Raw genomic sequence first — 27,817 nt, forward strand, 5'->3', positions numbered from 1 at the left:
AATAATTTACATGTTCCCCGAAATATGCAAATAGGACGACAGTTGCTAATGCAATACTGTTGTACTGTCGTTGTCGTGTCTGAACCAATAGGGACGATGCGTTAACAGATTCAAGTTTTGGTACTCATTAGGGGTGGGAATCTTTTGGTACCTGATGATTCAATTTGAATCGATTCTTGGGGTCAAAATTCGATTAAAAATTGATTCACGATTTTTTATCAAATTTCAATTCAATATATGCTACATAAAAAACTAGAAAAAAAACTAGAAAAAACCCCAACCTTTTTAAATTTGTGAATCAATGTGAATCGCTAGAAGTTTGAATCGAGCAGCAGTCATTTCTCCATTAGGGGGTCAAAGGTTGTGTGGGCCAGCCAATAGGACTGAAGGCTACATGAATCAAACCCCTTCTTTTGGTCAAATCATTTAAATGAGATCATTAAAAAAAAAACTTTAAAAGACAAATTGTTGTGTGGTTATTTCCCTCAGTTTATTGAGTTGTGGATTCTGTTTGACATGCTGTACTGGACAGTTAGTTGAAGTGTGACAGGAAAAGAATGGAGAGGGAGGAAGACATACAGAAAAGTGTCAAGGCTGGATTTGAATCCAGGGTGTTGCAGTACTGACCAAGCTTTCAGAGCATGCACACTAACCCAGTGAGCTAACAGGGGAGCACTGCTCTCATTTGGTTTTCTGACACCACAACTCTGCAGGTTGTTACAACTAGCTAGTTCAATGTCAAATTTAAATGATGAGTGGAACTTGTTATAATCCCTGATAGGTCAGTGGTTAAGGATGTGGGCTGCTGTGTAAGGGGTCATGTGTTCAAATCAGGCTGAAAGATCTTACAGTTACATTTTTACTCTTCGACTAAATAATAAAACTCGACTTATAAATAAAACTGATAAAAGGCCATTTCTTTTTAGACTTGGTTGAGTCTTTCCTGGTGGGACAGTTGGGTACCTGAAAAGACAGTTGGGAGAGTGGATCTGGACAGTCGGGGAGTATGCTGCGTTTACAGGGATCTGGGCCCAGGGATGTGTTTGGCACTGTGCTGGATGTGAACCCAGGTCGTTGTGGTTTAGGCTCTTGTTCTCAACATTTCATACTCCATGTTCAAAGTAAATAGAAAGCACAGCTTTAAAGTAATGTAACATACAACCATAAGAATGTCCACGTACAGAAGGCAAAATACTATTGTGTAGTCTTATCTATCAATTTTGGAAACTTTTATTCAAATGACAACACCTGCAGTTGACAATGAGATCTCCCATTTTAAGTTTACAAAAACGTGTAAACATGAAAATGCACAGAATTGACATGCCATGTTGGTGGCCCAGATCATTGTATAGGTTCACTCCATGTTTCCCCACCTCCAACCGGCATTAACTTCACAATTAATTTATTTTAATGCCTCAATTAGGCTTTTATTTAATCCAAAAACGTCACACTTGCTATCCTAATCTTCAGTTTCAATACAAATATCTTCATCTCAGTTATATATAGACAAAGGTAAGAAATTGACTGTTGGCAATGGTCATTCAGTGTACCCTGTGGCTGTAAGAACAGAGAGACTGGCACAGATACCATATCTTAAAAAATAAAATCAAAATCAAAACACTGCTTTCACCATGTAAAAGCAGAATCATACATAAGGAAGTAACACTGTTCTTGAAGTTTGTTCTCTATAGGCTTGAATAAGTCCCCTTGCTGGTTAAATCTCACAATTGAGACCCATTTAGTAGAGGATTTCCTGACGACAGTGGTGTCTAGGCTTGCATTAGTCCCTTTCTCACAGGGTTGATGTTGTGCAATCATGGTGCATGGCTAGCAACCAAGGATCCCTAACGAGGAAGAAGGCAGGCTCGATCTGCCGATCGACAGAAGGGTTTAGCAGAGCACGAGCACGTTGCCAGTGTGCTCGTTCCTGCCTTACTCACGGAGGATTTAGAAGTTAGGGATCAGTTACAACTGTCTAAGGAGGAACAGGTTGTCCTGTCTGTGCTCCTCGCCCACCCACTGGGTGGACTATGTGTTGGGCGTGATGCGGCTCAGGGGGGTGTCGGCCGGGGCCGGGAGCCTGTACTTCTCCTCCAGAGACGGTTCAGTGCTGCTGCTATGCAGGTGGATGAGAGGCTTAGTCTGGAGGAACACGCAGCCCCGACCCCGGCCCCGGCCCTCCTCCTGGTTCCTCCTGTTGTAGATGTTGACCCTGTGCTCCAGCTCGGGACTGGCCTTGGTGGAGCCTGTAGGACTGGGCAGCTTCAGGTTGACCGGGTCCACTGGCAGACCCTTCTGGGCCAGGCAGGAGTCCTCTGACAGGGAGCACAGCAGCTCCTGCACCACCACGCTGGGGTCCCGGGGAGGTGGGCCAGACGACGGCAGCTGCTGGGTAGGGCCCCCGAGAGAGCTGCAGTAGGACTGGGGGACACAGCAGTGTTGGGAGTTGTAGTCCAGGCAGAGTTCCCTGGCTGTGCTGCTGCTGCAGTCTGTGGAGGACGACCCTAGGGTGTGGCTGCTCAGGCTGTGGGGGCGGGCTGTCAGGCTGCCGCTGGACCGGGATACGCTGGTGGATGTGTCACTCAAATCGCCGCCCACTCTTTCAACACAGAGCAGAGGGTTGGAGTGGCCGGGGTTGGGGTTAGTGGGGAGGTGGACGTCGATGGCCGCTGTGGTGATCACCCTAATGCCACCTGCTGAAGCACCCCCGTCTGAAACGATACTTCTCACATCAGGCTAGGAGGATGCATCACAGCAATATGGCTGGGAATTATGACTGTTCCTTTAAGAGAATGCTGTCACTTACCACTGCTTGGCTCGCTGTAATACTGGCTGATATAGTTGTTCATATCATCTCGTACAACTGGATCTGGTGAGCAAAGGCAATATTGTTCAGTACTTAGTTGTACAATCAATAACCTAGATAATGTACAGGTACAGTATCTACAGTGCAGTACTCAGTATGCAGTCTTCAAATGTATACTTCAGCAGTCACAGACTACAGACTACAGAATGACTGAATCCCTTGTCAAAGAGCCGAAGTGAAATGTAAACCTTTGAGTGCATCTACGACGTACCGTCACTTAAAGTAACATACAGTATACCCTTCACTGACATACAGGTGCTTTACTGGCACCACTGATGTCTGAAAATCACACCGTGCTAGCGTAGAGAAGTACAGCAGGAGTGAACATGAGAGAGGCCAGACTTTAGGAAAGAGAGTGCTCTTTGTTTCAGCAGCCGGTTGCTCTCTGGCGAGCGGCTCTGATCCGCTCCATTCTGATCCGCTCTGCTCGCTTGATTGGCCCTGAGCTCAGTGTCCGCTGAGTGGAGCCCAAAGTACCCTGAGTGCTAGCCCCACTCCCCCAGGACTACTGTTGCAGACTCTGACGGGTAATTTCATTTATTTTTCAGCCTAAAATATTAATCCGAGACCCACCCCCGGAGAGGAAGCATTGCACTCACTAAAACACGACCAAGACAATCACTCTGCAATTAATAACACATGAGCTTCAGAATAGAGAAAGAGATGTCCGGCATACATAAAATGCTGTCTCTCTGACAGTCAGGCTATCGGACTGCCAACCATCTATACACTCACAGAGAAGACACGCGGAGAGCATTCAGTTCATAGCTAAATCAATATACATGCTCAATGTATGTACTGGTTTGCGGGCAAGTCTTGCGTTGACGGTTCACTAAAAGCTATGTATTTTATTGAAACAAATATTTTTTACGTATTGCACAATACATATGGATTAGAAAACATCTCAAGTCTTAGAGTGATACTAATTGCAGGCAACTAAAATTGTAACACTGTAAAACCACACCGACCACAGCTACTGAATCTCAGTAAACTACCCCTGAACATCAGAAATGGTGAGTGTTGAATTCTCCTCGATATCGACAGGTTCACCGGTAGTTCTCTTGTTCTCTTAAACAGTACAAAACCACAAACCCCTTGAGACCTCCTCACAAAATGTTTGTAACCCTTTCCATGTCCTCCCTCAGCCTTTCCAGTTCATGCCCAACAAGAAAAGAGTCTTAACAGCAAAGTGCCTCAATGAGAATGAACGACACTTTGATGGCTACCCCTCGGGCGAGAGAGAGAGAGAGAGAGCAACTCTAGCTGTAACCCACGCCACCGCAGTCTGCCCGGGCTTGGCCCCTGCGGCCTAAGTGCCTCTCCTGATGCCCATGTTTTGGAAAAAGCACTGCTTGTTCCTCCGAGCCAGATTTACCACAATCCCCAGGGAGTGGCGATGTGGCGACAGCTTTGGCGTCTCTCTCGGTGCCCTACTGTGGTTTTTAGGTGAAGGGAACAGATGTTCACAGGGGCCAGCTCTCTCTCCCACAACAAGGCCCAATGCACAGAGCACTCTGTACCTGAAATAGCCTAGCTGGGCGGAGGGCGGGGGCCAGTCGAGGGGGCCAACAGAGATGCCCATGCAAGCTGACGTGGTGTGGGGGGGAACATGCTTGTTTTCCCTCGGATTCAGCAGATCCTAAAAGCTTTTTTTGCCCTCATATTGATCCTGAAGCGCCTGCGGTCAGATGGGTGTTGTGTGCTTGCGTCGGGAGAGAGAGATAGAGGGGTTTAAGGCCTCGGAGTTGCTTGGGGGCTACTGCGCTAGATTAGCTTGACACTGCTCTGGCATCCCATTCACCTGATGTTGCACCGTTTGGGACTTTTTTGTCCCACATAATTATGTACATAGTTTATGGCACACCTCTCTTTCTCCTCTGGTTTGTCAGGCTGCCTTCTCAACCAAACATTTCATGTACTACATTTTCAAATGAATCAAGTTGATGCGGCTGTGGTCTGCTAATTCACAGTGCTGTTGTTGCACAAAAAAACCCACTAGAAGTATATTAGAGTGGTGCACCTGTGGGGGCACGGGGCTCCCTGTGGTTCCCCTGCCGGCCCCCCTGGCGGCCCCCCTGGCCCTCGTCGTCAGACTCCCCTGGGCCCAGGCCCTCCAGCACCTGGAAGCTGCTGCTCTGCTTGCCCCACACGTGGTGGATCTGCATGGCCGCCTCCCGCTCCGCAGCCAAGTCCAGGTCCTGCTGGGCCAGATGTGCCCTAAGCTGCCTGATCTCAAACTGAGGCAGCGATGGAGGGATGGTGTGAGGGGGAGGAGGGCGAGTTGACGAGAGAATCAGGCGAGTTGGATTGGTAAAGGTTGGAAGCAGAGGGAAAGGGAGAAAGATAAGGAATAGGAGAGTGAGAGATATTCTCAAAATATGTATCCCCATCTAAACACATACATAATGTTATAGTGCCTACTATAATAACATCTCAGTCAAAGAAATGTATATGATCTGTAAGTGAAGTAACTTACGGAATACATGTTATACTTTCTCTACAGAGTGGACAACAAATACTGACAGACACATTCAAAATAGATGAACCGTTTTCAATTTTACACTATGTATTCAATTGTGGCTGGAGTGCTTTGTACCAACATGCTTGCAATGATATACAGTTATGGCTTCTGTTGATATTGATTTTGAGGTTGGGGGCCTGGGAAAGAAATGATGCTGACGTGCAACACTAATGTCTGTGTCACCATATTCAGACAGTCACCATACTTAAAGATCTCAGAGATATAACAAGTAGAAAAAAGATATGTCAAGCAGATACCAGTAGAGGTTTTAAACGACCTCAAGGAAGACACACATATCTACAGTAGTAGGGTCTTACTGCCCTCTTCTGGTGGTGTTTAGAAACTACAGCATTACAAGCGACAGGACCGAATGATGCGGCATAACAGTGTCAGTCACACAAGTCTCAGATGTTTTCAACACGTTTCAAGATCTGTATGTATCGTCCACATAGACTGGCATGCCGTGTAGGGTTGTATCACAGCGACCTATCAAACAGACTCGCGGCCACAGCTGAATCTTAGGACGGCCTCTTCGACCGTGTCTAAGCCGTCTCTGAGGGGTGTTAGTGTGGACACTCACAGCCTGTTCCTGGCAGATCTGAGTGAGGCGCTCCAACTGCTCCTCCCTCATGGCCTTGGTCTTCTCGCACTGCTGGATCTCCAGCTCCATCTCCACCTTCACCTGCAGGACATAGGCTGTCCAGGGGAGAGGAGAGAGGCCCCCTCAGGAACCACACCCTCTCCAAATCATATCAGGAGGACACGGTACAGAAACCATCGGCGTAGCTTCACTCACGCTCGATTATTTAATTGTGTTAAATAAGTTAAAGCGCTCGTTAATGTTGGAACTCAATGTCCCAATTTACAGGCTTGTCCTGCACAGTGGCCTCCTCAGTGACAGTGACTCGAGGACGTTTATTAAATGTTAAATGTTTTTGATAATAATTTCATTTTTGTAATTTGTATAATGTTTTGTTTGACAGTTGAACATCTTAATACATGATAAAAGCAGAATATTGCAGTGAAGGCCTAGTCAACGCTTCTGCCCCGCTAACTAAGAGGGAGAGTTGTGGCTGGCAGTACGTGTGGAGCAGTGTAATTCACACCCTGGCTGATTCCACAGCTTCTGCTTCTCAAGAGCTTGTTTCATTCTCCTCTCGGCTCAAGCAAAGTGTTAATCCCCTAGCAGATAGTCCTCACCCCACTGCTCAGCCCACACTCCCCACCCCACTGCTCAGCCCACACTCCCCACCCCACTGCTCAGCCCACACTCCTCCCCACCCCAGAAACCTGCAGGGGCCTTAGCACCAACCCAAGCAGCCCAATGGCAATCAGTTTAACACACACAACAGGTGTGTGTTATATATAAAATGTATTTGTTTATATGTATAAATCTTTTACTTAACGCTTTTTCTCTCACCTATTTGGTTTTTCTCTTACCCCTGCTCTGTTTCTCTCTCACTTTCACCCTTGTTCACTTTACGTCCCTATCACTTTCTCTCTGACAAATATTTATTCAAGTACTGAACTTTAAAAAGGCTTGAAAATATCGAAATACTTAGTTACAAGTACTGCTGTTCTTAAGTAAACTTAACTATTTTTCTGAAAACCTTTTACTTTCACTTCTTACATTACAATGTTGTTACATTGTTATTGTGTTATTACATTTGACAGTTTTTACAATGTTTTTACACTGTTATTACTATAATTTATTATGTTATTATTACACTGTTATTACACTATAATTACACTGTGATAACACTGTTGTTACACAGTTGCAGAGATGGGAAGTTTACTTAATCTACTTAAGTATATTTTTCTAACAACTTTTTAAAACACTATGGTAGTAGCAATGACTACTTTTGCCATCTCTGTGTATAATAAAGTACCCTATAGCTGTGTAATCAAACTATAGCTTGTGACTTAAAATTGTATCAGTGGCGAGATACATTTTCTTGCTGAGTGGGCTGGCCAGCTGCCTAACTCTATTACTTACACACATCGAAACAATCAGGTTAGAATAGGCTATTGTGAAAACTAGGAAATTATGTCCTTGACATGGCCACTCAAATAAACTGGTTTGGACCACATTCAACGTGACTGTATTGCTGCTGATTGGGTTGAGCGCCAAACCAAGAAATAGCTAAATGTAGTTTACAATCTTACCTAGAGTGTAATTCTAGAGATTACATTTTCCTGTCATACATCCAAAAACACAGATTTGACATCCTAACGTAAAGAAACACAGGCTAGGCTGTATTAAGTCTGTCCGGATACTGTGCATCCAAGTATTACCACAGCCATTTTACTTGTCAAACCATTAACATGAAATTGGAAGTCGATGGGTATATTCAACCCAATGTCCCCACAATGGCTTTGTGTCACTGAATGTACAGTCAGGTAGGTAGGATCCGATCTCTGGTGAGATGGACCTTTCTGGTTGCCAGTGCCTTCATGAGGGAATATAAAGGTTCACTGAATATAACATAACATAAAAATAATTGCTGTAGCGTGGAGTGCTTGTGTTTGTGCGACACTGTATGTGTGGTCGAGTCAAAGAGTTGATCATGAAGACAGGGGCCTGGATGAGGGTGACCTCCCCTGTAGTTATCGAGCGGACCTTCCATTAGCAAAGGAGAGAACAGCCAGTGGATTCATTATGGCCTCTGAATCTGTTTAACAAGGCCTGGCGATCAATACCAGTTTAAGTAGCAGAACGATGGCAATTTACTCTCAGGGACCGATCAATAGCGATATTGTTCTGAACAGTAAATAATCTGTATAATCATCAGGTCTATGGGGTGGTGCTGTCATTGCAGGATTGATTGGCCAATCCTGTGTTTGTTTACATATATGTCTTGGGTTAATGATGGCTTTAACTGTTCTTTAAATCCAGCTAAACCGTGACTGCTGAAACCACAGAAAAAGCACCTTGGCTAAAAGTTAGGACTTCAGTTAAAATGTTTTAATCAGAACTGTAACTCTAACCGATTGTTTAACCTCTTGTGTCACAGCTATATGCTAAAATAGCCAGCCTTGCCCCTCGTTCTCCCACAAAGCTGCACAGGCAAAGAGCAGCAAAGGAAAAGCTCTTGACTTGGATGTGGACAAGCGGCCGGAGACTCTAGGGAGATAGCTGCCAGCTGTCCAGAGACAAGAGAAGGCTGTCCGAGCCCCATCCCGCCTGGCCCGTCTCACCGTCAATGATCCTCTTGACCCTCCAGATCCGCAGGGTGATGATGAGACTGATGGCGTCCCAGGGGCTGCTGGGGCCGTTGGCCACGGTGGAGGCCACCATGGGGGCCAAGGACAGCACGATGACGGCACCATCAAACACCTGCGGGCGGAACACACAGACAGGAAGCGCGTCACGCACGGGTTCGCTCGGAGGCAGACAGTGTGGAACGGCTGCATGGCTGTGCATCTCACCTCAACTCAGTTTGATGGGCAAAGTCTTAACGTCAATGTTTTTGTTCGAGCTAACTATTCTGCATTGTGAGTTTGGCTTTAGGACTTTCTTAATGGCTCCACTGGAATCTTACCTCAACTTTATTTTCGATGTAGTCCCAGATCCCAAGGACGACAATCCGGAAAACAGTCTGTGAAAGAGAGAGAGGGAGAGAAAATGAAATACTTTCCCAATGTTCTCACCTTCCATGAACTGTCCACATACTACATAAGATTCAAAGGTTTTAAAAGTAAGTATATCTGAATAAATAGTCAAAGTTAACCATGTGTCTATTCATTCAAATGCCCATAGAAATGTTGCTCTAGTTTCTGTGACCCATTTAAATGTAATGTCCAGTGAATCTTGATATTCCCTTGCAAAAGCGCTGGCCAAACAAAATGGTATATCTCTGTGATCTGATCCTTCTCGACTGTACATACAGTGACACAAAGGATGTTGTCGAGGGTACCTCATGTTGAACACGCTCTTCGACTTACAATTTAATTAGGATGGGTTGACAGGCAAAAGTGGCCCAGACAATTCATCAGGGTGTAGCACATACACAACAACAGTGTCACTGTAAGTGAGAAGAGGAGAGGATCTCCCCTGCAGGTAGGACCCTGCTCTCTGACTTGTGGACTTGGAGCAGCTGGTATCCATCCATGACCTCATCCATCTGACACTGGTCCTCTATGGTGTCGGGGAGCAAGGTGTTGGGTGTCTCATATCAATGGAACCAGATCGGTTGCTCGCTAACCTCTTCCATCATTATTACCTCTACCTGCCTCCTGTGTCCGCTGTGGTATCGTACACATGTACTGTACTATAGGTGGACTGTATAGTACAGGACAGGCCAGTACTGTACTGCATACGATGGATTGCAGTGTAGTCTTAGTCCAGCACTAACCTCAGAGAAGAAGAGAGAGAGGATGATAAGGCTGATCCAATGCATGATGCTGGCAAACTGGAACGCATTGGCAACTAGTGAGGAATATGACAAAAAGAGACAAATATTTTTAGCCAAAAATTCAATTAATAAAAAAAAGAATGTATATTTCAAGTTGGTCCAAAAGGTAAGTTAGTATTGACATATGAGATGAATCCGGATATCTATCAGATGCAAGCGCTCAAGTGCTGTATCTCTTTATTCCTACTTTCCCAGCCCTACAGTATGCATTTCCTTCTCCTTCCAGCCATCTCCGATCTGTCCACCAGTCTTCCTATCCCTCCCCATATCTCCCTCTATTAATCCACATGCCACCCCCATGCCATCCTGCCGCTAATCTTTCAATGTCTCTCTTCCTCCCTGCCCTGCCCACCCACTCTTATCATTTGTCTTGCAGGACTGGTGATACATCTCAAGAGGCTGCTGCCACACAGTCCTTGGAGCGAGACTCGGCTATCATTACAGGGCCTCGTCTCCTGGCTCCGTGCCCATAATCGATGGGGACGTGTGCCCAGTGCCATGGAGAAGAGAGCGGCTCATTCTCACCTCTCTCCATCGGAGTCATTTACTACCCTGTTCCAACTGGCAGGACGCTGTGCGATTAAGAGACAGAGGACAGTGAGAGAGCAAGGACGGCTCCCCTCTAATATGCTCCTAATCTGTGTTGACAGCATCCCCATCCACCACTTGGATTACCAATGGATTTTGGTTGGGCTTTAACAGCAGCCCAGAGACAAATCTTTCTTTTACACAACCACATAGCTGCAGCTCCAACACTTGGCAATCCAAGAAAGGCAGTTCATGAAAAAAAAGTCAGTTCGTCAGTTCATGAAGGGTGTAAATATAGATTTGTTTACATTGTAGCAGCTTGGTGTCGATGAGGAGTTCCAGAGTTAGGAAGAGCACCACCAGGATGACACAGGCCACCAGTAAGCAGTTGAAGCCAGCACTGAGTAGACACACCTGCCACAGGGCTACCCGCCGACCACAGCAGGGCTTCAGCCAGTTAGACCTGGGGAAAGAGAGAGGCGGAGGAGAATTGTGAAAACAAAGTTGTCTATTGCATATATAATGACCTCCTCATTTTGTATGTCTAATAATGTATTCATACAGAATATCAATACCAATTAAATTATGTATTCATTTAGCAGACATTTTTATCCAAATCAATGTAAAATACAATGTCGTATCTCAATGTTTCTGTCATTTGGTAAACTTGATATGCACTTGAAATGCAAGGAATGGCTGTTTTCCCCTCCATTCACCAGGAGAGAGCGCTAGTTGACACTTGCACAGACACAGGGTCAAATACTCTCTGATCTAAGTCATGAGCCAGGCTCAGAAACCAAAGCAAAGGGTATGAACAGAGGCTGTATTAAGAGCAAGGACACTGAGACTCTTTGAGTTAGTGACTTGTTCCTCTGTCAAAATGTGATCGGAATAGCAAAGCAAAACCCTTTGACATGAATGAAAGGATTTAGTGTTGAGGAAAGCACTCAAAGCTCAGGGACCTTTGAGGTTTGGAGAGTAAAACATAGAAGCGCACAAATGCATAGTCCACAGATTCCGTTGTGTGTCTCTACTCGTATTAGATCAATTCTTTGTGAAGTATTCCATAATTCAGAGATAAGATGCAGTTTAAATTATAGCCAAAAAGTTGAAAATGATCCAGGCATATAACAAATATCTCTCCAAGATCCTAGCTTATCCCAGATCCCATCTCTCTCCCTACACCAACTGCTCCCTCGACTGGCACAGGGAGACAAGAGAAACCATGCCCCCTCACCAGTTGTCCAGCTGGAGTGGAAAGTTGGCTTTCTCCTTCACACCTTCCATTCCTCCCCATGTACTGGCTACCAGTATACTTGGCAGCTTGTGCCCCTCTCTGTGATCATATCTTCATTCCCTAGCATGGTGCTAATTTGTGCTAAGTCAGTAGCGACAGAATGAGGCTGTTTTAATCAAGTTAAGCAAGAGTGGCCATTGAACTGTCACTGATAGGCCCTGAGCGTGACTGTGGACATGAGGGACCAGGGCATGTGGGGATCAGGACATTGTTGTCACGCACAGTCATTCCCAGAGGAGGGCTTCTATTAGTTGCATTCTTGTTCAAGACAACAGCTCCTGTCACTGCCTTCGTTTTAGACTTTTAAACAAAAAGATTGACATGTGAACAGGCCTGTAAAGCTCTGTCTTACTTTGACTTCACGAAAGCAATACTCTCTATGATAGGTAGAGAGAGAAATAATCAGCAACTTCTAATGTTTAGTCATGAAATAGTACAGGCTAGAACAGGCTTGTTCGGCCCTCCAGACAGGACTGTGAGTCGCCTGTTTACAAGAACCAGGAAGGTGCTCAGAGCACCAGCCGAGTCACTCACCTCACTCATCCTCCCAAACCCTCGGAGGGGGAGCGCTAGCTAGGTACACTCGACGTGGCCAAGCCCACAGGCCTGTAAACAACGCTAGGCTAATCTAATAAAGGCATAATCACGCTGTTAGCAATCATCTCTCTGGCACCGGGTGGGGCTCGAGTCTGTGGGCTCCAGATGGTGGTGAGTCTGCTCTAGCTGGGTTCATGCTGATACTCCCTGGACGTGTCTTACTACGCCAGGCAGGCCCGCGGCTGGGCAGCTCATCTTCTGCCTACCCGCCTGCCCGTGGCATCATGCAGGGAAGACCAGAGTGGAAAAGGAGTGACTATCATTCCATGAGAGGATGGGATTCAAACCCTTTTTTTTGTGCATGAGAATGCACAACGTTATCGAGATGTCAAATTGACGCCGTCATCCTTTCCGAGATTAGTGATTCATGTGAAGTATGATTTCAAAATTCCGAATTAACAATGTTGTGCAAAGTGATTTTGAATGGTTGTAATCACATTACTGGAAATGGCTGCATACAGTACCCTTATTACCTTGATCTTAGTCCTGTATACAATGTAGCCTTCAGTGAAACCACACTGCAGGCTAGAAGTCCAAATAATTGGCATGGGCCTTAATAGAGCCACCTGCTGGTGAGTTTACCTTAATGATGCATCTTTCTCAGTTTAACTTTGTCCCTCTGGCCTCTCTACCTACAGCATATGCTCTCAAACTAGGGAGGGACCTCTTCCCTGAACAAACACAAGCTGCTCCGTGGCCCACTCTAACCCCCAGACACCCAGAGATGCCAGGAAAGCACACCCTCTGAGACTCAAAGCAATATTCAGCTAATTAGCGAGACCTTATCATCCATGCTACTACAGTTTGCTAGCCATCATGGAGGCACGGGGGAAAGGTACTATCATCCATCAATAATGTAATTTATGTTCATGAAGGAACACAGTGGATAAGACTGCACTTGCCACTTGGCATCAGCATCTATCACTTAGACATCCACCATTGTGTGAAACAACCATCTATAATTCTTTTGTACTTTGTGAATTCTATCCACGGTTACTTCGGGACTACTTATCCCTTAGGTAGAATCTCAGTTTCAATCTTAGGTCTTGTGATTTCATACTTCATTTACACTACCCTCGACAGAAAGCAGCAAAAATATGATAATCTTGCCGGAACAATAAGAAAGCCGGGAGTAGCAGTTGTAAAATGAAACGTTAAAGATAAATCACTCTCTCCACAAGCTTAATGAGATGAACTCCCCTTTCGACCTCATCCCTGGGAGTAATGGTGTTGGAGAGCAACGTTCACAACTCAGTCTGACTGCATAATGCGGTCCCCATTAGGATGAGGGATGGGGAAAAGGCCGATGCAGGTTTTGGTAGACGGAGTGTGGACGTGGTTCACTGACAGCCAAGGACAGTAGGGTTGTGGAGACAGGACCTGTCATCCGATGATATTTGAGGATGAGTCCACAGCAGACCGTGTAGACGTCAAGATGGTTGACTCAGGGCAGGATGACACCAGGCTCAGTCACATGACGGGGCCTGAGGATGGACATGCAGCGCAGGCGTGACATCACACACGTGCCAAGGAACTTACGGTGGTGACGTACTCATATCCTCGATGTGCCCGGCACTTACGGCCTTAACTTATGTCTGTGTTGTTGACATAGTAATACACATAGTCACACACTCATGCACTGTGTTGACACACACTGAGTCAATGTGCCCTATTTAAAATTATGGTTAGAGAGAGCTTCTTTAATCAACTCAGAGAGACAGTCCCACAGACAGGACAATGGTCAAGGTGACCTCCAGCTCAAAAGAGACTACAATCCTGTTTTGTACAGTAACTTCCTCTTTATACCTATCTATAGACTTCTGACCTGCAGTTTCCTATTAGATTGATGAAATCTTGTCTCTCCCCTCATCATTCTGTCTGTGTCGTGGTGTGTTCTTTCACGGCCTGTCTTAGGTCCTCAATTTCATGCCCGACCCACACTGTCTCAGTCTTTGTCTATCTCCATCTTTCTACCTCGACGCCCCTCACCCTTCACTCTGTCCAACTAAATGCTATCTCCTTCCCCTTCCTATCTCTCTCTTTCTCTCTCTCGATGTCTCTTTCTCTCTCTCTGTGTCTCTCTCTCTAAGTCTTTCTGTTATGTGTGTGTCGGACAGGTTGATACAGCCATCAGCGTGGGCCTGCTGTGGAGGAGAGTGGACAAGGCGGGACAGGAAAACAGAGGAGGTAGATTAAATCATGAAACTGATCGATACCGGCGAGTGAGGAAGTGAGCGGCCAAACACAGCAAATCAGACAACATCCCTCAGAGTCCAGATGGCCTCTGATAAAACAAACTCCACTACCCACACTGCAGTTCCACCAAGACAGGGAACCACTTTCCCCTACTCATTCCATTCTAGGGCATGGGAATATCACCAGACTTTACTCAAAGTGGAAAGTTACAGCCTGAACAGCTTTGATCTCTTATTTACCCTCATCAGGCTTGGATTAGAACAAGCTTATCATCCAATCACAGATGATTTGTTTTACAAAGTCTATTTGCTGTAGCATTACTAATAGAAAAACAGAACAGGAGTTTCTTACACCAGACTTTTCCTCAGTCTCGATACAGCAGAGGCATAAGACAGGATATGACCTTCTACATTCCAGCACATAAAGTTTTCCTTTGCTCAGGAAACATGATGTGAGGAATAACTGCAATTTAGGCCCAAATACGAACAGAAAAACCAGCCTTAAAGAATCAGTGATACTGTCTGCCTGAAGCTCTCACCGAGGTATGTGGAATTCATAAACAATCCCGGGAAAGGAAACAAAATACGTTGCTCTAGTGTGCCCTTTGATTATTCATAGTGAGCTGTGGGATTGATATCTCAACTGCATCCTTACATCACAAAGCAGAGTCCAATTTCTGACAAACTGAACCCCATCAATCCCCAGATCCCTAGCAAACACAGTGGCATTATCGTGGAAATCAATCACAGGTGAAGTTTCCAAGGCTCAAAGAATTGGACCTTCCGGTACACACCTTTTTTTCAGTTGGCTAGAGCTCTATTGAAAACCCCAAGCGGAGAAGTTTGAAATGAGAGAGTATATATTGCTTCCAGGAATGGGTGTGGCTGTGTGGCGTCAGAATGTGGACTTGAATGTGCCGCGGAATCACCTTGGCAACTGTTTATGATCCCTTCATCTCCGATAAGTATAGTGCATGTGGACGCTTCTAATTCCCACCATTCAGATTAATCTTGGTGTCATTTGAGAGAGAATGGGATAGTCAGCAAGTGATGGGAGGCAGAAGGGGGAGGGGAGTAGGTTGAAGGAAAGAGATGGACAAGAGCCATATACTCGCAGGGCACTGCAATTAGAGGAGTCTTACTGAGTGACAGGACAAACAGGGGAGACTGGCAGGCTAGCTCAGGAAAACAAAGACGTTCTGCAAACCAAACACACCTAAAGCTTCACGTTTTGTATTGGGTGTCCACGTAGGGACAGTTGTTGAAAGTTTTAAAGGTACTGGAGGAAACAAATTGAGAGAGATAAAAAACTGCAAATGGTTACAACCTTCCCGAGGTAATCTTCAACTGATGGAAAAATTCTATTTCACCTGACAAATATGAACAGTCAGTCACCATGACCAGTGTGCAAGCATCTAAAACACCCCTCTAGAAACAAATGTATCTTCAGGATCCATGTCAGCCCCCACACAAAGCGTTATGGCAAAGCAAGCACGGAAAGAGGAATACCAACTAAGCAAAAAATATATGCTGAGTAGCAGCGATGTCGTGAGATCACAGGTAATTAATTTTACATTTGAAAGGTTTCCCATTACATATGTCTGCGCACCATTGCTCACAAAACATCAGCGCAGAACTGGCAAATGGCACAGGATTCTCAAATGTTTGTATCATTTGGAGAAATGTATTGATCACGTGCTGATTATAAAAATGTATTTGTTACATGTAGGATGGTTGGATCAACAGATTGTAAATTCTGAATAGAATACGGGGAAATATCTTTTTATTGGAAGTTCCATGTTGAGAGGAGTGAACTGTTTATGGCATATTTTCTAAATTACACATTAGATATGTTTGATATAGCGTGGATAGTCTCTGCCTGTAATGCATGGTTGTTCAGATACATTATAAGATTGAGGTTAAATATGGACTCGAAAATATGCCACAATTATTGGTTATCATAGGGTTTCTGTCATGTTAGTTTGCAATACACTAGAATATACTGAAATAGTACGTATCTTGTTAAAAGTATGGTCAAGCACATCTTAAGTCAGATAAGTGTAGATACTGTACAGTATTGTGATACTGTATAATCATGCAGCATGACTATGTGGCATGTCGTTTTTCCTCTTTAATCCACTTCCTACTGTTGTAACTGAAGCAGAATCTCTTCAAACAGGATTAGACTTCTAGAGAGTTCACAACAGCACACTTTGCCTGTAACTACACCAGTCCTTGTGAAACACAATGGGCTAATCACTCCTCCTGACACAGCAAACCACCACTAACAATGAAGATGTTCTGACTCGAGCCCCTAATCTCGAGGGTGGGGAGACATCATGTTAGGGGGGTAAGAAGCAGCTGGAATCCCACCCCCCACCCCACCCCAATTCTCTGTGGTCATCTTAGCACTCATCTTAAGGGACCTGAAATGGCCCTCATGCAAACTCTATGATGGGGGCAAAGGCAGGTCAGTGGGGCTGCATCCACTACAGCCAGCCCCAAGTAATGATGTCAGAGGGAGAGAGGGAAAGGGGAGAGGAAGGCAGAGGGAAAGGGGTGATACAAAGTGCAAGCAAATATGAGGACAAGAGGTTTGTGAGGGCTTTGCCCTTTTTGGCTCTCATTTAACATTCACAACTGCAAGGGGAAAGTAAACTACTTAATGAATGAGATAATGGGGAGGCGTATTGAGTACATAATTTGACACCAAGTAGGTTGAGTGATTCTAAGAAAAATACACTGATTGTCTTATGTGAATACCTAAATATATTATATACATAGCAGCTTTATAGCAGACTCTTGTCCAAAAGAATACATTTAAAACATATTGGTTTTTGCTGCAGTAGAAGTAGCATTGATATAGCTATCATCATACAACCCTTTGGTTTTATTAAACATTGCTTATTTGGTTTTCAACTCAAACCAGACATGAATGTCTTTCACTTCTTTCAGACTCCAGGTCCACCTCGACCCTCAACACACGTCCCCTCCTGTTGCAAGGGAGTTCACTGACAGAAAAATAAGTTTAACATTCAAGTTGTTCTTGGCCAGAGAAATTGCCTTTTAATACAAGGTAAATGGAGATAGATCTACCTATATCTGCAGTGAAGCTGACAAGCTGGTCTCCCCTAATAGGTTTTTCCCAGGACACTTGATCTCTTTCCCTTTTAGCCAGAAAAGCAATCTCACACTTTGCATGTCTGTGAATATTAACCACCGTGCCAACACAGGCCTCTTCCCTTTTTCTCAAGGTGATCCCATCTGTGTCTATTTGGGGGCTGGGTGTAGACTCAGAGCAGTCTGCAGCTATGATGGTCTCCACACAATGTGTGAGTAGGTGTTAGAATCACACCGACTGAAATTCCTTTACTTTGCCTTCTTAGTGAACATCCAGGGAGACTTATTACAGCATCTGTCTGCCACTGAACCCCTTTCAGACCACCCGGAACGTTCTTGATCTTCACACTGTAATAAATGTCTGTGAGGAGTTGTTTTGAAACGTGAAACGACCGGAGAAGGTAATCGTTTGTCGAAAATATACTTTTTGACATCCCATTTAGAGCTATGAGGGCCAGATCACAGGTGTACAGCCATTTGAAGTGAAAGCAGATCAGTTAGGATGGTTTTATGGATCTGGAGGCGACCACTTGGGTAGGAAATCTGCCCCCAACTGCCTCGGTTATTAGAGACTGAGACATAAACGGTCACGTCTCAATCAAACAAAAACATGAGAGAAATACAGGTGTAAGAGAGAGATAGAGAACCGCAGTTCGAGAGGCAGAGAAAGAGAGAGGGTGAGAGAGAGAGAGAGAGAGAGAGAGAGAGAGAGAGAGAGAGAGAGAGAGAGAGAGAGAGAGAGAGAGAAAGAAAGAGGGAGAGGTGAGAAAGAAAGGGAGGGACAGCAGCTCTTTCTCTGAGCTATGCAGAGATAACACAGAGGTCTATGATTCCCCAGTGGTTCCTAGACTACCTTTAGCACTCTAATTAAATCAAGACAAATTGGCAGGACCCACCTAACCACCAGAGAAGGAATAATTCCACACACCGTAGTGCTTTAACTTGTCCTTCTCCCCTGCTGTGGCCATAAGTCAGACTGGACTTTAAAAATAGGAAAAACTATGACATCACTGAGGGGCCGAAGTAGCCACACAAGCGCACTCAAGACTTAAGAGACATTTGGTGTACCTGTGGAACACAGGACCTGTGAGTTCTGCAAGTTCTGTTGAACCAAAGCCAACATGTCACCCAGGCCATCTCATGTTGCTGCACATGCAAAACTGACCAATGACCATTTCTGAAAACGAACATTAGGACCCTTAGCATGTGACTGGTGGGTGGTAGCAGTAAGAGAGGACGGATTCTTCATCCTCCTCATCCTCTCAGCCCACCAGGACACAACCTCAGATGAGCCATCTGGCCCGGGTGTCAAGTCACCTCACCCTGAGGTCCACACGCACATTTGGGGAGCAGCCAAATCAACGGCATATGCTTCTGCCTCTGCGTCTGGCAAACGCACTCTGATCAGGAGTGAGAGAGAGGGGGGGATGGGGGAGGGTGCATGAAGTGAGATAATTCCCGTTGCTATCCTAGATTCATTACTGTGGTCTGGGAGGGAGGGGTTGGGGAGAAGGAGGGGAGGGCTGAGGGCCCAAAACACACCTTTGCACCTGTTCAGGTATGCTCTATGCTGATGAGAAGGCAGGGAACCTGGTAGGCTGGTACTGTAACTGTCAGGCACTGCGGCTCAAGTGAAGTATTGGTCTTCATTCTGTAGGGTAATCTTGCATTTACAGTAAGCCTTGGGAATGACTGCTGTAGTACAGTATCGAACCATGAGAGCGCACAAGGTTGTGACCAAAATGTGTCTGCCATCCCTCCAGCTCTCCCCACTTTGGCCTGCTTTCCCGCCATTCGACACTGGGAAAAGCTGAAATGCAAAAAAAAAGAACAAACAAACAAAAACAGCTTGATGACTGGAGCGAGTGGGCAGCAATGAAAGTGCTGAACGCAAACCCACGCCACCTTGGTCCTCCCAGCTTCTCCTGGACAGGAAGATAGATGGCCTGAACTCTATTAATAACTGCACTCCACTTACCATGGCTCCAAAACTGCTAACACTGCAAGTGCCCCCTGATGCTAGCTAGAACAACCACCCCCACAATGTCGCCCACTTCTGCTGATAGACATGCTACATTAGGCAACAATGCAGCAAAAGTGTGCTTAAAATCTCTGACGCACACCTTCCCCCTTCCCTCCCTCCCTAATACAAGGACCCATGGTTCCTAGTATCGCTGTTGCCCTTGGCTGGTGGGAATGTGTTGAAAAGGGATGGGGACGAAGGAACAAAGTAGACCTTTTATTGACATTTAATTCAGTGATATTCATCATCGGGTGGCAATGGTGTGCAGATGTGAGAGAGTGACAGAGAGAGTGACAGACAGAGAGCGAGACAGACAGAGAAAGAGACAGACAGAGAGAGAGAGAGAAAGAGAGAGAGAAAAAGAGAGTGAGTATCTAAATGTACGGAGGCATCAGAGAAGGAGCACTGCCTGCCTTAATGACATGTGACAGCCAGGCATAAACTTGAATATGAAGTGAACCATGATTACAGACGATTAGATAACAATCACTACACAGTGCAGCCAGAGAGCTTTCGTTCCTCCCCTTTCTTTCAGCGTGTGTGCCCATGTGTATGTGTGCCTTTACGCTTGTGTGCTTGTCTATGTGGACGTGCGCGTGCACGAGTGGGTCTGTGTGTGTGTGTGTGTGTGTGTGTGTGGACGACTGCTTATCCCGCCTCTGAATCCCCATGTGGAAAGGGGGCAGCGCGTACTAGAGATAACAGAAAGGTCAACTCCACCTTCACAATGCTATGGGCTATGATATGCAAACATGGCCGATGGTGGGTGCTTCATCATACAGGCAGGTTGACATGAGAGCCTTTCTCTTGATTAATTCCCACCGCCTCATTCTCCACTACAGTACATGTCTCTGAAACTCACACCAGCCTCTTTGGCAGTGCGCGATAAAATCCATTCTTTGTTCATCAAACACTTGCGCAGGTCCCTATTCCCACGCTCTGTAAAAAATTACACAAACAATAAAACTATGAAATTGATTCAGTACATAAGAATGGGGCTGAATATTGTATGTATACCTGATTGGGAAGGAGCGAATGAAATTGCAGTTTCCACAAAATCAATACGCCTGTCACCCAATTTAAGAGTTCTGGCTGTTTTTACTTTCTATAGAACAGATATACCAGATACGTAACCAGTTAAGGAGAATACTAGCTTAATATCTCTTTCTGAATATATCTCAATGATCGCGTGCCGCAAATGTTTTTCACAGAAAGCAGCGCATGGACATGATATTCTGCCAAGAAAAAGCCATCCAGTGTCCACTTACTGAACCTCATCCAGTGAACCGTTCTTATGTTGATTAAATATTTGTTCCTCAATTTGAAGTACACACACACATGTCCACACACACAAATTGTCGCAATGTCTGATGCTTCCCTCCATCCCATGCATAATACAACAGCCCCACACACACACAAACACACACACACACTCCCACACACAGACACTCACACACTCCCTCTATTACAATCACACTCCCTCATGACCAGGCAGAGCCAATGAGTCTCTCCTAGAACAGCCTGGGAAGGCAATCCACTTTCCTGGAGGAAGTCAGTGGAGCAAAGGACACATCCCTCTCAAGGTACATTATCATGTTGATGGCCATGGACGGCCCTCGCCTGCGTCCGTCTCCATTCTTACCAACCTTCCTTCATCATTTCCTAAAGGTGAGCCAGCCTACAGTGTGTCCTAGTAAGCCCAAGAGGGTCCCGTTCTAAACGCAAGCACGTTCCCATCTACGGAAGTACTGGACGGAAGTACTTGAGAGAGAATCTACTGTACTGGATGAGATGCTTCACAACAAGGATGACCACTGCAGACAGCCTTGTGAACCCTGCTGTGGATGTGCGGACGCACGCTGGGTTGCTGAGTGACACCGGGGCCAGGCTTGCTGCTGTTATCCGGCAGCAGCAGATCAATAACCACGAGGAGACAGAAACACCCGCGTTAGCACTGGGAGCTCGGCGCTGCTGAAGCCCACAGAAGAGGATGTCAAGACCTGGAGGATGGCAGCTGACTGACTGATTGACTGACACATTTGCATGAAGCGTTCTTGGCTATGTCTCCATACTGCAGAGTGGCTTCCTAGCGAAGCAAGTATCGAGACACTGTTATCAGAGGTAAGGTCACCTGTCATGGGTTATTTTCAACAAGAAGAGGGAGAACACCAGCATATGAAGTCACCTCCATAGTCAGACCCTTATTTCTTCCTGAACACCTTCAGAAAACCAACCAACTGCAGAGCAGTGCTTAAATGCTCCAAACCATAACTACAGTGCTGATATAGAATTCAAACGCAGTCATGATACTGTAATTACGATTAATGCTAGAAAATTAGTGTTCCATTTAAGATATATACCGGAGATATAACACGATACTGTGCTCTATAATCTGGAGCTCATGCCTCATGGATTTAACAGGAATTTTATTAGACCTTTTATTAGACCTTTAAAATCCTGGTAAGAGAATTTTATACTAGAAGAAATGTTTTACTAATGGCCATGATAGAAAACGCCTTCCTGTAGTAGTGCTAGCTACTGTATGATAGTACATCTGAATTATAAGTCAAATGACCTATAAGAAAACAAATGCCTACACCTGTTTCTATAGATTTCACACATGGTAATGGAATGCATTCTTCATATTTCTCAAATCTGTTTCCAAACCGCCCTTCAAAATAAGAAACAAGAACACGACCCAAAAACGAGTGTGTCATCCGGGCACTGGAGTCACAGCGTCCACACAGCCAACGCACAGCAGCATCCCATAATGTGCCGTCACTGTCGTTACGTGCGACAGTGACAGAGAACGGGGCAAACGAGGGGCCGTGGTGTGTGTGCGAGAGAGAGCCCTAGCTGTGACAGCAGTAATGTGTCAGTGTCAGCAATGCCCACTGTTGACAGTGCGTCTGTGGGACCCATCTGTCCGGGACAGGGCCGGCCAGCACCAGACTCAGTGAAGTGAGACGGGCCCTTGGTGTCAAACGGAGGGGCTTGGCTGAGGCCTTGTGGATCCCATTCTCCAGCTTATGGTGTTTGTGTGTGTCCCGTGGAGGCGTCCCAGTCAGACACTCGTCTGACTCATTGTTCCTGGACAGGATGGAGGTGTGCTGACCAGATATGAACCGTGCACATGAAAATCTGCTAATACTGTGACTAATGACATGGACAGCTGGAATGTGAGCTCATATCCATATGCCGAGCCAGCATTTCTACACTCGCGCTGAAAACATGACCCTATTATAAGTATCGTACATTACAGTGCCATTCTAGACGGCTGGGAGAGTGTTGCTGTATTTTCCAAGATTTGTTATGGTCTGCATTAGACATACAGCGCCTGTGACATCAAGAGAAATGAAAAAGCAAAGAGCGACTATGTGTTTGAACTTTATATGCCTTAAGGTCTTTTAAAAATACTCTTGTAGGGAAAAAGATGGGGAATGATCCCAGGACCCAAAAATGTGTATTAATGACTTCCCACCTTGAAAATGACCCCAAAAAATCTAAATCATCTCCATAAAATGACCTATTCAGGGGTGGAGAATATGAGATGGAATGGTGTAATTCAATATAATGTCATGTATAATTACGCAGTACATCAGCCATTTCAGGGTATGAAGGCTGACATATTCTCTGGGAGGCCACTCTGAGGATCATGCCATGTACAATGTCAATTATGGTAATGATCTAATTGGTCAACAGAGAGAGAGAGGAGGGCTGATGTTCATTCTGACATGATTAATTGATCCTGCTTAACTTACTGCAGCCACTGCTCAGCCCAGGGCTCCTCGCTTGTTGAAAATCATATTGGATTGTGAGAAGCCAAGCCACCAAGTCATGCACTTGGGGATAAGGAGTAACATTGTAAACTACACAAGACATTTACCATACTATTAAGTATAACATAACTGTCCTCATAATCAATTATTTCTAACAACTTGTACAGTTATGTTGTGTAGTGCGATAGCTGAGGTCCCTGACAAAGGAGCAGGCTGTGATGAATTATGAATAGAGAGCTGTCTGACTGAGCACAAGGAAGAGAGAGACCTGATTTTACTAGCGGACTGGAGCAACTCAGTCTCTGGATACATTCCTTGGTTCAGGAAGCCTAGCTTTCTCACCCTTCCCGGTTATCGTCCTCGTCTAGGTTGGAGAGGAGTTGGGAACCGGCCAGCGAGAGGTCCAGAGCAGCCAGGGGCAGGTCACGGTAGCCAAAGCTGACCAGCTGTACAGGTGCCAGGCAGGGGTTCTCCTCTTCCCCAGGCTGGGAGATGATCTCCAGGTCGGACAGCCCAGGGTGCTCATCCTCCCTAGATAAACACACACATGGGAATGGAACACACATGGCCTGACATTAGGTTCCAGAACCAAATAATTGTTTAGCATTAAGTACGGCCAAGTTTGAAGTCTGAACTCATATAATTTTGAGACAAACTAATTTTGAGAGGCCACGAATGTGATTCAAAAAGAGTACAAACAAGCCACCTAGCATTATTGAAGACTTGAGAGACAATCCTGACCCTCTTTCTGCTTGGGTGGAGAAGAGCAGAATGACAATGAGAGCACAATGAGCATATCCAATTATTTAACATGGATTATTGTCTGATATGCATGAATACTCCTGTTTGTGCTGGAATAGAAATTGAAATGATACAAACACTGGCTGTTATTGAATATAAAGCTTGGCTTGCTCAAAAGAACAAACATCTACTTAAAAGCCTAATTTCTGCGTGGAAAATGTTGTTTTTTTATATAGCACATCATTTTATCAAACAAGCAAATATACAGACTGACAAAAAACAATTCCAGATTTGTTTTTGCAGATGAAGAAAACAAAGCACACACTCATGACTAATTTCAAAATGATCAACATTTAACAATATAGCGGGTTCAAAACAACCTACTATCTACTCTCCTCCATTGACCTACATACAGTGGACTTGTAATGATCTTTGTACATTAAGGTTTTGGCAAAGCCACTTTCTCTGAGCAAAGACAGCTTCAGAAACCAACACAGAAATGGTCAGCAACGATACTGACAGGGAGCCCGTGATGCTCGGGGCTTGGTGTGTGTCAGATCTGTGAATGACTGCTTGCAGCAAATGTGTAAAAATAGCCCGCTATTGCTGCATTTTCACATGCGTCTTGTTAGCGAAGCATGGACAGGCCTGGCAGTGGCGGTTTATGTGTGAGGAGCACTGCATTGGCGAGGGTATTCTATTATGGGGCCTGTGGTACAGAGCCCCGTGTTCCAACGGCCTCAGTTGTGTTTAAAGCTGGCCCATCTCCACAGAGCATGGAGGTGGAAACAAATGGGGCCCTTCGCTGTGTGCAGCTGCAGACTGTGTGCCCTGTGGTGCATATTTTTAGACCAGAGCAGATGCTGGTGTATCATGTCTGCCGTGACGTTCCTCGCCTCCCTTTGTCAGCTGAGTGGATCCCAGCTCCCCCACAAACGTGGAGGAACCGGAGAGGAGAGGAGGAAGAGGAAGCGATAAGAGAAAAAGGGGGAAGAGGCAGAAAGGACGTAGGAGGAGTAGGCGGAGGAGGATGGGAAAAAATGGAAAAGAGAGTAGGAGGAAGGGATGAGGAAGGAGAAGAGGGCAAAAGGTTGTAATACAAGAAATCTCCCACTGGCTCTCAGTCAGTGACAGGCCTCTCTCAGCAGGTCAGAGATGAATTCGGCTCCTCTGCGTTCGCTTTCATTTCTACTGTGCTGCGTTGGGCTGTGCTGCGTTGTGCTGTGCTGAGCTATGCTGGTGCTGTGCCTTTAGGCTGTGCAATTATGAGACTTCATGGGGCTGTAGGGCCTTGATTTAGCAGGTCAGAGAATGCTCCAGTTCTCACTGCACTGCACTCTATCTGATCCCCACTCTTGGTTCTGGGGGAGACACTAAGGAACAGAAAAGAACAGTTCATTCTGAGATGTTTCGCATAGTGGTGAGAATACTACGATGTGGATGTTTCCTGCAGTTATCGTTACAAATGTCATCTTTCTTGGCACCCAGCTGACTTTTCCTTTTTCTGCTTCTTCTTCTTCTCTTGTTTGTCCTCCACCTCCCCCTACGGGTCCTCCTCTCCATTCCCACTTCACAGTCCACCTCCTCCACATCCCGTCAGCCCATCACAAACACCATTACAAAAGGCGACCTTGAGTGACCTGAAACTATCAGAGGGGTCCATCTTGCCTTGTTTTATACAGTATTCTGAAATAAGGTCAACGTTAAAGGTCATCTGATGGGCTCAGGAGGGACGTGTGCTGTTGCAGGCCAGCACCACCAGCACACAGTGAGGGTCTGGTTAGTGAGGGTCTGGTTAGTGAGGGTGGGGTGGGAGAGGGTGGGGGAGTAGCCTTTGAGGCCCCCAGGGCTGATCCGATCTCCGCTGTGACTCACTACAACCTTCCCACAAGGACACGGGGCGGAGACCACACCAGGAGCATTGGCCCTTTCACACAAAAACGACACACAAGCTCAAATAAAGCACAAGATGCATGCGCATGTATGTATACACGTGCGTTTGTGTATTGGCACAGATTTATATCTGAACACAATCACACACACACTACTGAACACAATCACAAACTAAAACACTCCAGGTATACCAAGCAGGTGAACACAAAGTCGCACTAAGAGTTATGTCTTTTAGCAAAATAATGTCTGGAACAATTCAAAGTATGCCTACATTAAATGTCTGGCTCATGAAACAGATTAAGGTTAAGTGGCACATACAATCTGAACAAGGCCCAATCTCTCTCCTGTGAGTTTGCACAGCCCTTCACTTCAAAATGTTCGTGTTTTGTGTGTGTCTGTTTGAAAGCAAGCAAAGCTTTATGTTTGGGCTCATGACTAATCCCTACTTAATATGCTCCCCTCCGACATTGTTGTCTGTTTTGTGACCAAATACCGACAAACCTCGGGGAGGAAATGACAGGTAAGTACAATAACTCACCCTTGAGTCAGCGCACTATGCTGGAGATCCAGTACAGCATGTCTTAGAGTGAAACCCAGAAGCTAGCAGAGAGACTGCTAGAGAGAGATGGCCCTGAGGATCTCCAACTGTTAGTTCATGAGACAATGACACATCACCAGGCCCAGTAGGGAAAATCCACAAGGCTTGTGTGGAAACTTGAGAGAATATGATTATTTTGTATTTACATTTAGTCATTTAGCAGACAGGGCAACTTACAGTAAGTACAGGGACATTCCCCCCGAGGCAAGTAGGGTGAAGTGCCTTGCCCACAAGGACACAACATCGTTTTGGCACGGCGGGGTATCGATCCAGCAACCTTCTGAGTACTAGCCCGACTCCCTCACCGCTCAGCCATCTGACTCCTTTATATCTCCATAGAAAAGACTCCCACAGCACACTACATCTTGTACACCCGTCTAACAAACCCAGGCTGCTACTTCAGCCTCCCCGACCTTCATCAATTTCAACTTGGCCCCCATCCCAACTGATCATCACTTGCTACCTAATCAGTCATGGCAGACACAGGCTGTCTGTCCAGAGCCCCAGAATCACATTCCGGCACTATAGCATCCTGTGATAGGGCTTGGTGATTGGGCTGGTTGCCAGTAGATTTTAGACCAGTTTGCTGGTTCAATACTGCCAAGACTCTATAGTTATAGGAAAAGCCCAATAGTCAGAAATGCTATTTAGGGTGAAACACAGAGGCTGCCTTGGGGGGGGGAGGAGGGGGAGGGAGGGTTTTTGCACACACACATAACCTGCCCCCTCAGCCAAATCATAGAATAAGAACTGTTCTGGGTCAGGTCATTGTGTGGCATAATTGGCTCAGGGCAGTCCACTGACCATACAGAAGGTCACGCAACTTGGGGGCAAGACCAATGTCCTTAAACGGACGACAGCAACTTCTCTTCTCTTGACCTTCAACCCTGTACATTTAGAATAACATCGAGCCTTAGGAAAAAAGAAACGTCATCTGTTACATTTTCTTTTGCGGGCACGGAAATAAATGTTGTGCGTTTCCCCTTCTTAATGGGTTGCTCAAGTGGAATGATTTATCACTTCTACAATTTGAAGAATTTATTAATTCAATTAATAAAGATCCATTGACATTGAAATATCTAAAAGTTGGGACTTTAAATTTGTAAGGTCACGGTTTGTCTTAATTTGCACCCCCCACCTCTCCACTTCACTAGCGTTACACTATCAACACACACACACCTTCAAGTAGACCTGGATGTAAAAAACACATTTCCGGACAGCTAAGCACATCTGATCTTGCCAAG

The 27,817-nt window shown here is 45.5% G+C and overlaps 1 protein-coding gene across 1 annotated transcript; it reads right to left on the reverse strand.

Moving 5' to 3' along the window:
• Positions 1 to 600: 600 nt before the first annotated feature.
• On the reverse strand, positions 601 to 27,013 carry LOC124482004 (transmembrane protein 266-like). The gene is made up of 11 exons (XM_047042326.1): positions 26,960 to 27,013; positions 25,839 to 25,963; positions 23,684 to 23,872; positions 10,639 to 10,793; positions 9,743 to 9,816; positions 8,930 to 8,986; positions 8,586 to 8,724; positions 5,968 to 6,083; positions 4,887 to 5,103; positions 2,807 to 2,869; positions 601 to 2,711 (listed from the first exon to the last, which is right to left on the reverse strand). Exons 1-11 carry the CDS (start codon positions 27,011 to 27,013, stop codon positions 2,029 to 2,031), a joined length of 1,872 nt encoding a protein of 623 aa, XP_046898282.1. The 3' UTR covers positions 601 to 2,028.
• Between the last annotated feature and the right edge of the window lie 804 nt (positions 27,014 to 27,817).

Source organism: Hypomesus transpacificus, chromosome 19, assembly GCF_021917145.1.
Source record: "Hypomesus transpacificus isolate Combined female chromosome 19, fHypTra1, whole genome shotgun sequence".
NCBI lineage: Eukaryota > Metazoa > Chordata > Actinopteri > Osmeriformes > Osmeridae > Hypomesus > Hypomesus transpacificus.

What these genes read in the sequence shown, in the direction of transcription:
- LOC124482004 (XM_047042326.1), bottom strand. Translation starts at nt 27,013, where the DNA reads ATGGGGGCCAAGTTGAAATTGATGAAGGTCGGGGAGGCTGAAGTAGCA. An exon ending in ACATCGAAAATAAAGTTGAG is followed by an intron (nt 8,725 to 8,929) that starts GTAAGATTCCAG and finishes TTCCGCCCGCAG; the next exon opens with GTGTTTGATGGTGCCGTCAT. An exon ending in GGAGCCCCGTGCCCCCACAG is followed by an intron (nt 2,870 to 4,886) that starts GTGCACCACTCT and finishes TTTGCTCACCAG; the next exon opens with ATCCAGTTGTACGAGATGAT.